This window comes from Pyrus communis, chromosome 15, assembly GCF_041283825.1.
Source record: "Pyrus communis isolate YQ-2024b chromosome 15, ASM4128382v1, whole genome shotgun sequence".
In the NCBI taxonomy this organism is placed as follows: Eukaryota; Viridiplantae; Streptophyta; class Magnoliopsida; order Rosales; family Rosaceae; genus Pyrus; species Pyrus communis.
Window position 1 is genome coordinate 30,783,371 of NC_142579.1, and position 11,384 is coordinate 30,794,754.

The 11,384-nt window shown below is 38.8% G+C and overlaps 2 protein-coding genes across 8 annotated transcripts; both read right to left on the reverse strand.

Moving 5' to 3' along the window:
• Window positions 1-203: 203 nt before the first annotated feature.
• LOC137737775 (fe-S cluster assembly factor HCF101, chloroplastic) lies at window positions 204-5,222 on the reverse strand. The gene is made up of 16 exons (XM_068477331.2): window positions 5,057-5,222; window positions 4,772-4,918; window positions 4,161-4,309; window positions 4,021-4,071; window positions 3,619-3,774; window positions 3,061-3,204; window positions 2,838-2,980; window positions 2,678-2,747; window positions 2,451-2,546; window positions 2,215-2,304; window positions 2,032-2,085; window positions 1,829-1,952; window positions 1,550-1,674; window positions 1,006-1,128; window positions 564-632; window positions 204-475 (listed from the first exon to the last, which is right to left on the reverse strand). The coding sequence occupies exons 1-16, from the start codon at window positions 5,124-5,126 to the stop codon at window positions 470-472; spliced, it is 1,617 nt and encodes a 538-aa protein (XP_068333432.1). The 5' UTR covers window positions 5,127-5,222; the 3' UTR covers window positions 204-469.
• An 873-nt stretch (window positions 5,223-6,095) lies between these two features.
• Window positions 6,096-10,950, reverse strand: LOC137738379 (VIN3-like protein 1). Of its 7 annotated transcripts, none has more exons than XM_088685615.1 (6): window positions 10,660-10,810; window positions 10,014-10,071; window positions 9,506-9,580; window positions 8,440-9,073; window positions 7,802-8,112; window positions 6,096-7,694 (listed from the first exon to the last, which is right to left on the reverse strand). In XM_088685615.1, the coding sequence occupies exons 4-6, from the start codon at window positions 8,889-8,891 to the stop codon at window positions 6,502-6,504; spliced, it is 1,956 nt and encodes a 651-aa protein (XP_088541741.1). In that variant the 5' UTR covers window positions 8,892-9,073; window positions 9,506-9,580; window positions 10,014-10,071; window positions 10,660-10,810; the 3' UTR covers window positions 6,096-6,501. The 7 variants fall into 7 exon arrangements, with proteins under 7 accessions (XP_088541741.1, XP_088541738.1, XP_068334127.1 ...); XM_088685612.1 differs by having other exon boundaries at window positions 10,014-10,202; window positions 10,660-10,809; XM_068478026.2 differs by lacking the exon at window positions 10,014-10,071 and having other exon boundaries at window positions 10,660-10,950.
• Between the last annotated feature and the right edge of the window lie 434 nt (window positions 10,951-11,384).

An 11,384-nucleotide genomic window follows, 5' to 3' on the forward strand; every position in this document is an offset into this window, starting at 1 on the left:
AGTGAGACGTTTGTTTCATGTAACGGGGTATAGGCGCGTCCATTTGGTTTGTGAATGGCTTTGGGCTGTCCCAGTTTTCTTGTAGCAGATGAAAAAAGGATAAAAAAAAACACAGATTTTTGCAGCTGCAAGTCATATATATGTTGAAAAATTATATGGTTGGAAAGCTAGATATGAAAATGCAGTCTGAACGATCGGGATAATGAATGATACAATTTGCTAAGAATCATCTATAGAACATTCTCATGTTCAACAATGTATGACATACATGCATGGCGGACCGGACGTGCACTCAAGAGTCAAGGGAATTTAACGGATGAGAAAGTGAATATTACTATTGGAATGGTCGCATACGTATATGCCCTGAATCCAGGAACTTCACAACTCCAGCCTAATTTTACAGTAAAAACTAGTAACTGTGTAAAGGATCCGTGAAACCGTATAATCCATTAATATTCACTTGAAGCAATCAAACCTGTATTAGGGAAGGGAAAAAACAGCATTAATATTATTACCATTTAAGGCTGATGCAGTGAAAAATTATGGTAAGAATGGTAACTTGCCTGGGACGGAACTAGCCGAGGAACATCAACTAGCCGCTCGATTGTCTGCAACTGATCGTAGGGTGCAATCTGTGCCGTAACATAGAAAATTCATACATCGATCATAACAAATTGCAATAGAAGAACAATGATCATATCTTGTGAGGTGCAATTATGGATGTAACTACTATGTATGCATTCAATTCGTTATTTTACTGCTACGGCGCCAGTTAATGATTTTTGATGTTTAATCGTTGGATAAATCCTATTTTCGTAACATTTTCGCCATTTCAATTCACATTACTGGTAGCGATTTGGCATGCTTTTGCATTTCAGTCAAAAGGAGTTAGGTTGTCATGATTCTCATGAGGTTGACACTTATCTTTTGCATCATGCCGGTCCCTGTCAAAAACTTTGCAAAGTAAGGCAGCAATAAAATCATTCACAATACGATCTTTTTTACCTGACTAAATCCGTCTGGCCACGTTATTGAAACGGCATAATTCCCCATAGGCCGAATCTCTTCAGGTTCTATGTCTTCCGGAACATCAGCAAACTGCAACTTTTGCTCCCCCGTCCACTCATCCTGATTTTGTACAAAATTAACAACTCAAAATTCGAAGGGCGAAATATTAAGTCAGGCATGTAGATTATTTGGAAATTATGACATCAATAATCAAAACTCAACACAAGGGGAAGATTTGTTGAACCCTTTCTTTTCTTCTAAAGGTCCTACAAAGAGTCTAGTAACTTCTACTATCTTACCCCATCAATTAAACTCTTCATAGTCTATGTCAATCTGATTAATCCATTGGATCTACGAAATTTATGTGAGAATTTGATAGCTGGATTATTACTTCCCCGTGTTTTAGAACGTAGTTATTACTGATGTGGAAAGATGGAAGAGTGATACTGATGGGTGAAATGTCATATATGCACATAATCTGCATATTATGTAGCAGCAATACTTTGGCAACAAAGATGCTTCGAAAATAAACCCCACGTACCACACTTTGTGCAGAGCGGTCATTCCGCCTCACAGTCGCAGGATGGAGAAGAAATTCTTCATCTGAATCCGGTACCTTCACTCTTATTGCCTTGATAGATTTATCGTACATCACAGCAGTTGACACTGTAAAAGAAAAATAACGAACTCAACATATGTTCGAACAGCAAGTAAATTGCAAGCCTCTAAACTTTTGCGGAACACAAAACCATCACCACAACATTTTGATTTCAAAATTTTGAAACTAGAATAACCTTTTATAAAAATTTCAATATAGTACCTTGTTGGCGAATCTTAGCACACTGTTGCACAACACATATCCCAAGCTCCTGAAATGTCTTCGAAACTTCACCTAGAGGATCAGCTACCACTTCGGGCGTTCCACTATCTCCGGAAGCAGATAGCTGCCAGATAAATGTTATCAACATTTATAATAGCTTCCTGCAGGACATATCATACATCGACGGAAGACATAGGACTTACAGTTGGTCTAATGGGAAGATCAAACAGATTCGGGATACCAAACTGCTGTACAACCTGCAGCGGATCAAACTATTGTATTTCAAATACAATGGACATGAAATTTTACTGGCAGTGCACAAATTTGCTGCAGTAAGATTATCCAGATGTCGAGAAAGAAAGTGAATTCTTCAATAGTGAGCTTGCCTGAGAGCCTGATCCTTTACCAAATGGGTAATAGCGTTTCCCATCAGCTTCAAAATGGCTCATATTCTCGACTACAGCAACACACGGCACCTGAATGGTGAAAACGAAAGTAAGAACGTTGAGAAAGAAATAATCACACCTTCATCCTTTTGGAACAATGTTAGAACAAATTATTGGTTACATCGTATTGAAAAGTACTTCGCAATAACGGATGATTGTGTGGTGGAAATACACACCTTAAGCTTTGAAAACATGCGAACTCCTTTTGCAACATCAATAAAGGCTAGCTTTTGAGGGGTGGTAACGATAACAGCTGCAGTTAATGGAACAACCTGCAAAACCAACTTTGTCTGTATCAAAACGTAGAAACCTTGAAGTAAAAAATATTCGCGCAGAGCATCCACATAGACATACTTCATAAACTAAATACAGAACAACAGTAACCGAGACAAAAAAGCAGGACCTGGCACAACGTAAGCTGAATATCACCAGTTCCAGGAGGCATGTCAATAACAAGGTAATCCAGCTCTCCCCTACATAATGAAATATTCGGGATTAGAAGACGACATGAGAACCATACTTAACAATAATGGCGGAGTTTTGTGTACAGAAGCATATCATACCACTCAGTTGTAGTTAGAAGTTGGTTGATGACACCAGAAACCATGGGGCCTCGCATTATAGCACGCCCTTGCCCGGCAAATCCAAAAGACACCAATTTCACTCCCAAGTATTCTGTAGGAATTATTGTTTTCGTCTCTGGGTTCTAAAGGATGTTTTGAAACTGTCAGAATTGCAGCACCTTACTAATTACGAGAAAAATTCTGCTAAATTTTTTGATATTACCATCACTAGTATTCGGTTCTCAGGGGAGACCATTGTCGGTAAACTTGGACCATAGACATCAGCATCAAATATACCAACCCTAGCACCCATGCCAGCCAAAGTGTATGCCAAGTTTACCGCTACAGTTGATTTTCCCACACCTCCCTGCACACATTTCACAAACAGCAGAAAAACGGTACAGAATTAGCACTGTACACTGATGGTGGAAACTTTCCAACAAATGTAAATTGCTTATATACACTTTTCTTAGCTTTTCCTTTCAAGAAGAAAAAAACCTGAGAATCACAAATTCTTAGCAAGTGAAGCGTGAGGACAAAGGTAATTTAGGTATTTCCTTACGCCGCTAGTCAATATTCATGGAGATTCCATGGTTATTACTCGTTCAGTCAGAAAGAGCAATTCTCCTAACTAGAAGAGACGGAAATTCAAGCTAAAAGATATGGCTCCCTGAATTTAAAATCTTACAAACAATAATCAAACCCTAAGGATTGAACTGAACCATGTAGAGCGCAAGTCACATACAACAGAAAAGAACCGAAAACAAAGTACGGATTCTACCTTACAACTAGAAACTGCTATAACATTTGAAATCGTCTGTAACCCTGCCGGAAGTTGCCCAGCATAAATTGGTTTCGCTGGCTGTGCTGACATAGTCACACTGACACTCTTAACCCAAGGAAGTGCATTCACCACCTCATTTGCCTGTTGTTCAAACTGTAACGCAAAGGAAGCTTGTTATGTTTGCTAGGTCCTAAAATGCTATTATAAAAAGCATAAAAAATTTATTTTTGCCATTGATCATAGAAGATCGAAATCATGAAACTGATGGCAATTGCATCTCGCCATGCCAAACATCACATAACTCCATTAGTAGGGAATATCAAGTGGAATATGAATCATATCTACGATATCAAACATATGCAAGTTCATGATAAAAAAAAGGGTGATTAGCTCAATTACCATGTCCTTTATTGGACATGCCGGTGTAGTGAGCTCTAACCGAAATGAAACCTGAGACAAAAAGGTCAATACATTTTGGTAAGGACATTAAGCTCTATACGTCTGTCACTGAAAATTTTCCCATACAAGCTCTAAACGACCTCTCCCGAAGTGTCATTGATGTCCAGATCTTTCACAAATCCACACGAGACAATGTCCGTCCCAAAGTCTGGATCAATGATCTGAGACAACGCTTTGAGTACATCTTTCTCAGCTTCCGCCTTTAAAATTTCATCGGCACCAACTACATCTGAACAAAAGGAATAGGAAAACATAAATAGATAGAAAACAATATCATCAGATGAATATAGATGTTCTTTGAAAAAATTCCCAACATTATTCATAATCATAGAAAAATAATAACTTTGGATTGTTGTTGTCACCTTCATTGCAGTTTTCCTAATTGGATAGGAACGCTATCAGGACTTGGGCCACTAATTCAACTGCTAAATATTTCAAAAGATAAATTCCACTATGTTTTTCTTAAATTTTCTACCTTTCACTAAATCTCGAAGTTGAGATTCCACAATAAAACTAGTTAGCAACGCCCAACGGCCCCAAAATGAATACTAGCACATGCCATTTCCACACTAATAAAGTGAGTTGTGCAATCTAGGAAAATGGGTTTAGTCTAGAATAAGCACTTATAATTTAAGCTGCTTGCTGGGTTGCTGAAAAAGAAGGTAGAGAGAGAGAGAGAGAGTGCTTTTACCTTCCAATGAAGCAGCTTTAGTAGTGAAGGAGCTCAATACAGAGCCTCTGCGCGAAACCCATTTGGACCTTTCAGGTCTTTGTTGCTGAAGCGAACAAAATACAGCCGTTGAAGACTGAAGAGGCTTCTCATATGAAGATAGTAATCCTGCAACAAATCACCAAACCATAGCATGGTAAGTGCTTCAACTCAATCAAAACGAGCGTCGCAAATGTGAGTTAAGCTAGTTAGTCAAGTCGGTGTGTCCGCCCGCACACAAGTTCCATATCGATGTCTTCAACTCACCGGCATCTTCATGTGATTTTACGTTTTGGAATGAGAGATACAGCGAAGAAGGAACATGAAGAAGTTGCATGTTTATGTTAGGGAGAGAAAGAGACTAAGAAATGCGTGGAGATGATGAGAGAGAAAGAGGAAGTGATGATGAGTGGGCTGCGTGAAGTGTGAACCTCATGTTTCAAGCCAATAGGAATAGCCCGGTGATCAGGGTGTGGGTAAGAGGTTGGGGTAGATTAGGTCCCAGGTTCGAGGCCTGGTGTGGGTGGGGTGGGTGGGGATAAAAAAAATTTAAAAATTTAAAAATTAAAAAAAAAAGTAAGTGAACCTCATGTTTCCAAAATTTGAGTCATCTGTGTGTTTGTCTGTAAATACAATCTTGTAATATTATTCAATATCTAATCTTGTTACCCATAAGGACACGTTTGCCTCTTTTGCTGACTTGGCACCAATCTGGTTCTTAGAACTATAGACGACATGTCGTTCCAAGTTAACTGTCAATTTAACTTCTGATTATCCATAATTCTCTACCAAGTCCCTTATTTTCTCCTATACAAGTGATATTTGAGGAGAGAAAGTTGAAAAAACCATGGAGCAAGTGAGATTTTTCACGTGGTGAGAAATATAGACTCATGATCGTCTATAACTAGTCTCACACATTGTTTACACAAGATGAGAGAAACATTTCACATATGATCGTATACAATTGAAAATAAAGCATATTTCCTTATAGAGGTATATGCTCTTGTACGCTTTAAGTCTTAACCAACTGAGTTACAAGTCTTTTACCCTCAATTTATCTTCTTAGCTAAATGATTTTCATACTCCGCCGATCTAAATTTAAATTTTGTTTTAAAAATTAAAGCATCAATTTCTTAAAGAAAAAAATAATAATAAAAGCAAAAACATTTCCATTGGTACACATTTCTTTCCATCTTACCTTACTTACAAGGCAAGAATCACCAACGACATTAATTTTCCGAATACCAGACCATGGAATAAAAAGGTGAAGATAGAATAAAAGAATGAAAATGTAAGAAATTAGCAGTGAGAAGGAAAATAAAGCTAAATTCATGTACCCTTCTGTGAGTTTTATGAAGACAATGACAGCAGTGCTTATAACTATATCTTCAATGATTAATTCTACAGCTTCAAATGTAACTACGATAACTTGGGGAATGAAATGCGACCTACAGCCAGAAACCTTGCATCTGAGCATCTCCTTCCCAAGAAAAATCAGTCTCTTCCAGATGAATGACCGAAATCTTTTAGCCGGACAAATCTTGTCCGCGGTACGAATTAAATCACTTGTGACAATGACTAAGGAAAAAATGCCTGTACAAAGACTGGCAAAATTAATCAGAGGCTACTTATCTTAGGAGAAAGAGTAATTCAATATGAAGCGGATAGAACTTCTAATCAGAATGCCTGGCCTTGCCTCCGCCCGCCTTTATTTAATGCCACAGCTTACTACAGAATCCATTTCGTGGCCTCTTGTTGGACACGATATCTGAAAATGAGTCAACTAACTGTCCTGCCAAGCTACTTGGATCCTCGATCATAGTATGAATAAAGGTATTGACCACCCTACGCTCCTGCTCAGTCGATCTCAAACTAAACCATGTTAGCAATTTCAACCTGAATTCCTGTGTAATGTGACCCTCACATTCCAACCACCGGATTATTTTCACACAGTACTCAAAGTTCTCGTCCAAGCAATAAGAACCATTAGAAATATGCGCCGGTGGCCCGTTTATTAGCGTGCTGTCACAATCATATATTTCTTCATTTGTGTTTGCTGCCCTCTTCCTGCCAACTTCTGCCCGGGAATCAACAGCTGGGACATCTCCATGAGGCCCGAGAGTCCAGGTCTGCGAATCACCACTACCATGTGATCTTGCTAAACCATTCTTCACTAGGTCATGAGAGGCAGCATCATCATCTGCTTCAACAGCATGCTGCAAAGTGTATCCATTGTCTTCATCTCTGGAGGACTCAAATGGCGGGGTTAGCTCTTCATTCAGATCAGGCATTGAAGCAACATTTAAGTCAAGCCTGTGTGAAACTGAAGGCAATGGTTCTTGTGGAGTTTCAGTTTTTATTGTGCTGCTTACTCCACAGCACGTTTCTTTATCAGCACTACAAAACCCCTCAGAGTTGCCTTGTTCTTGAGCCCAAGCCAGACGAAGTACCTTTCCAAGATCTCGAACTTTAAACTCAGAAGAAGGACCAACTGCTGTTGTAGTTTCAGACTCTCTCTTGGCACTAGAATCTGCTTCGATGATCTGATTCTCTTTCTTATGATTCCTGGAAACTGGTGAAAGGGAGCTACTGTGAATTATCTCAACACTCTTGGTGAAACACTTTGCCTCAGAGTGACCCAAGTCACCAGCCTCCGTATAAGATATTATCCTAAACGTATACTCTGTGCAAGGCTGCAGATTGGATATCAAAATCCTTCTCTGAGATCTTGGAAAGATACAACTAGGCTCTTTTGTGTGTGATTCTTCTCGACTCTTGTAATACCAGAGCTTGTAGCCCTTAATGTCGTCAGACGATGCATTAGACAATTCAATCAATATAATCACAACAGAGGATGATGCCACTTCTTGAAAAATAAACTTGCATGCTGCAGGAAGTGAACCCTCTGCAAATGAGGGACAGAAAAAAATAAGTAATCGTTGCAGTTTTCCATGCATAAACAATGGCCTGTAAAAGGCGAAAAGAGGAGGACCAAGTGGTACAGTTTCCTACCTCGGGAATTTTGATCCGCATTAGAAACATTGGCCAGCCATTCATCTGCTTTCTGAATTGCAAGGGAGCAGAGTTTCAGCACGTCACCAGCAATTGATAGTCTGCTGACTATTCCTCGTGCCATCTTTGCAGAAACGCCATTCACTGGGCCAACTTCTGTCTCTAGCTTAGACTTTGCTTCTTTCACAATTTCATGTAGTTCATTAAATTTTGAAGTCCCATGCAAGAGTCTGTAACTCAAGTATATCCTATAACAAAGTACATCAACACGGCGAGCATCCTTTGCCACAATGAGCTGCTTCTTCCAATTTCTGCTAGCATTAATCAAACGACAGCAGTAACATCAGCTCGAAGCTAGAAACCTATTAGGCAAATTACACATGCAATAACTCCTCCCTAAATTTTTTATTGATTTAGATTGTTGGTGGTGGTGGTTTGGTGCGGGGTGGTGTCAGGATTTTTCTTTTATTTCTTTCGCCCAAAGTGCTTGGCAAAGATCATTTGTACAGAATAGCAAACGTAAGGAACAAACCTGAAAAAAGATTATTAAATGGGATACCAAAATGTTTCTTGTTTAGGGACTCTCAAACTCAAAAACATAAATTTGGAGTTTTCAAATAAGCAAGACAATTACTTACCCCAGTATCCCCGAAACTTTACCACAGGAAGCGCAACAATAACTACCATCTAGCTGCATCAATTGCCCGAGATCAACAACTCCCACCTTTGCACGTTGAAGGGCGCACTCGATGTGACAAGACAACCCACAGGAATCTCCGCCACCAGATTCAGATGTGCACACTAACCAAAGGCTAGGGTCCTTGTTGTCATCAAACAAATGACAGATACAGCAAGAGCACCTCCTGCAAAATGCGTCATCTATGGATAGAACAGCTCTACAAGCAGAGTTTTTACAGATCCATGAGCTTGAAGATCCAAATTCTGGAGACTGATCAGAAGCTGGTGAGAGTCGCATAGGATTTTCCCCCTTTCTGCCTTGCTTTTTAGGAAGAATATTTGGACTAGAAGAAGCTTTCTTTGCATCCTGCTTCTTACTCGTCTTGTTAGTAGTCTTCAAAGGTTCAGTCATTTTATTTTTTGATGAATTCAAGTTTTTCTTGTCCTTTTCAAAGCAAGTTCGAAGGAGTTCCTTCTTGGGACCTGATTTCAGAAACTCTTGAAGAAGCTCTGGACTTCGTGAAGCATCATCTGAATGCCCATTCTTCTCGGGAGTGCTTTGCACGCTGGAAGAGAGGCTTTGAACACCAGAAACTGGATTGTGGAAAATAAAATGACGAAAATAAAATGAAATTTAGGCACATATATCAAAGCAACAACAAACTTCATGTCTACAACTAAATAATAAGAGAGGGATAAGAGAAAAAGGAAAAACTGTGATAGAATGCACAAGCGATAGAAAAAGCTCTCAAGATCAAGTGGTGAAATTCTGTTTTATCCTTCTGATTTCCCTTCAGCGCATAAAAAAATTCATTTACAAAATAATCCTTTTTGTAGTAATTAGATTCTGTACATTCCAACATCTCAGTCGGTTTGTGCTTATTTCTGTTTATATAGCCAACAATATCCAAAACACAACATCTCCTCTCTGACCTCATTCCTTAGCGCACCATCCTAATCTCTCAACTCAACAACCTATTAACAATCCCTCCATCGACGACAATGTAAGTCAAAATATCATCTCACATATTGTAGGAAATGAACATCTAGTCCCACTTCACAACAATAGCTCTAGCATTTGTCCAAGAAATCTGTCCTTCCCTGGGGACCCACAAGCAAGAAATAAAAAATTCAGCTGGTAGGTTTTATAGGGTATCAGATGTACATCACTACATCTACATCTGCAAAAACTTTATTTTTGAATAGAAAAAGTTCAATACTTCAAGATGCAATTCAACAGGTGCTTACACAAGAAAGAAAGACGAAACAAAATAACTTCAAAACAACCCAAGTGTCTGGCAATAGAAAGTCACACATCAAGTACCGAAGACAGTGTTCAATACCGTTTGCTATATCCAACATATCACTAGGCTACAACGGACAGGATCCCAGTAACTCTTCCATGAAACTTCTCCCTCTTCTATTTTCTACTAAAGTTATGTAACCAATACTACCAAACATTCGTCGCGAAATCACCATGGATAAAAACTTCAGACTTTACGAAAGGAATGCACGCGAAAGACAAAGATCGTACCTTTACTAACAAATTTATCTTCTAATTCCATATTACGCAATAGTTATACCCGACCTCCCTGCAACGACTAATTGGTATAAAAACATGGACAGAACAATTGAAGGGGGCTACTAGTTCTTCAGTTTCCATAATGTAGCTAGTCGATTGAAACAACCCGAAAACCGCACCACACAACGCTTGCAGCTAAAACTAGAAGGAACAAAAATTAAAAAAAATTAAAAAAAATAATAATTAACTGCTGAAAGAGAACTAAATGTGCTTTGCAAACAAGCTAGCTACCACCCATGCAAATACAAAATATACTTATTCATACAAATTGTAATATTTATACAAAATTATAAAATATAAAATGCATATATTGAATTTATATAACAAGATAACCAAATAAATCTTTGGCATGCACATTGTGTGAATTTACCGCAATTAAATCAAAGCTTTTTATTTAAAAAAAGAAAAGGGAATACTTCGATTTAAATGGACAATAAAATAATAAAGATTCGAAATTTTTAAGCAAACGAAAAGTGGCTAACAAGAAAACGCAGAAAACGAAAGCAGACAAATGGATCTGCGCTCGGAAAGAGGTAAGAAATCAGAAAAATTCAAAGGAAAATACAAAAACGAAACCACGGCGGATTGAGAGACGGACCTGGCGGAGAATGGGAGCGGAACCCTAGGGTTTTTGGCGATTCCCGGCCGAAGAATTTGCCTTCGCGGAGCAGAGAATCAGAGAGAGAGAGAGAGAGAGAGAAAGCGAGGAGAGAGAGAGAGACTCGGTTGTTAGTTGGTTTTGTGAGGGAAAGCAGCTTGTACGAGTTGTTCACGTTTTGGAGAAGGGGCGTTGAGGGGGAAAATCACGCGCAGAGGATTCGCGTCCGGAACGCTGCAGAGGGGTTGGCTCTGCCCCGCAGAAAAGGTACAAGGAGCACTTCCAGGCGATGTGATTGGTCGGTGCGGCATTATATGGTTTAAAGGCGCGTGAGAGTGCATTATCCATATTTACTTTTCTATTATTTTGGTCATCAGAGATTGCTGGAAAAAATATATATATATATATTGTATTTACGTCCATGTCATTCAGCGAATAAAAAAAAAATCCATATCATTCAGTAGTTTACACTCTGGTAATTTGTTCCATGATGATTAGGGCTAGTAATTTTGGACAGGACGACTCGAAATTTGTACGAAGATAGACCACGAGTATATAACCACGAGATATTTATGTTGACGAAATACAGATATGTAGATAAAAGCGTACATATATTTTTATTTGATTAGTACATAATGTCATCGTAAATTTGTGACAGTATACTAGTGTCATACAAATCTTTCTCGTGAGTAGATAGATTTGGTGGGTGATTTGAGTAGTTGGAC

Excerpts from the sequence above, each read along its gene's own strand:
- LOC137738379 (XM_068478018.2), bottom strand. The coding sequence starts at position 10,044 with ATGGAATTAGAAGATAAATTTGTTAGTAAAG. Across the intron at positions 8,113-8,439 it reads AAAGTTTCGGGGATACTGGG|AAATTGGAAGAAGCAGCTCA; the intron begins GTAAGTAATTGT and ends TAATGCTAGCAG. Across the intron at positions 7,695-7,801 it reads TGCGGATCAAAATTCCCGAG|AGGGTTCACTTCCTGCAGCA; the intron begins GTAGGAAACTGT and ends CCTCATTTGCAG.
- LOC137737775 (XM_068477331.2), bottom strand. The coding sequence starts at position 5,126 with ATGCAACTTCTTCATGTTCCTTCTTCGCTGTATCTCTCATTCCAAAAC. Across the intron at positions 4,072-4,160 it reads TCAATGACACTTCGGGAGAG|GTTTCATTTCGGTTAGAGCT; the intron begins GTCGTTTAGAGC and ends TTTTTGTCTCAG. Across the intron at positions 2,305-2,450 it reads GCATGTTTTCAAAGCTTAAG|GTGCCGTGTGTTGCTGTAGT; the intron begins GTGTGTATTTCC and ends TTCACCATTCAG.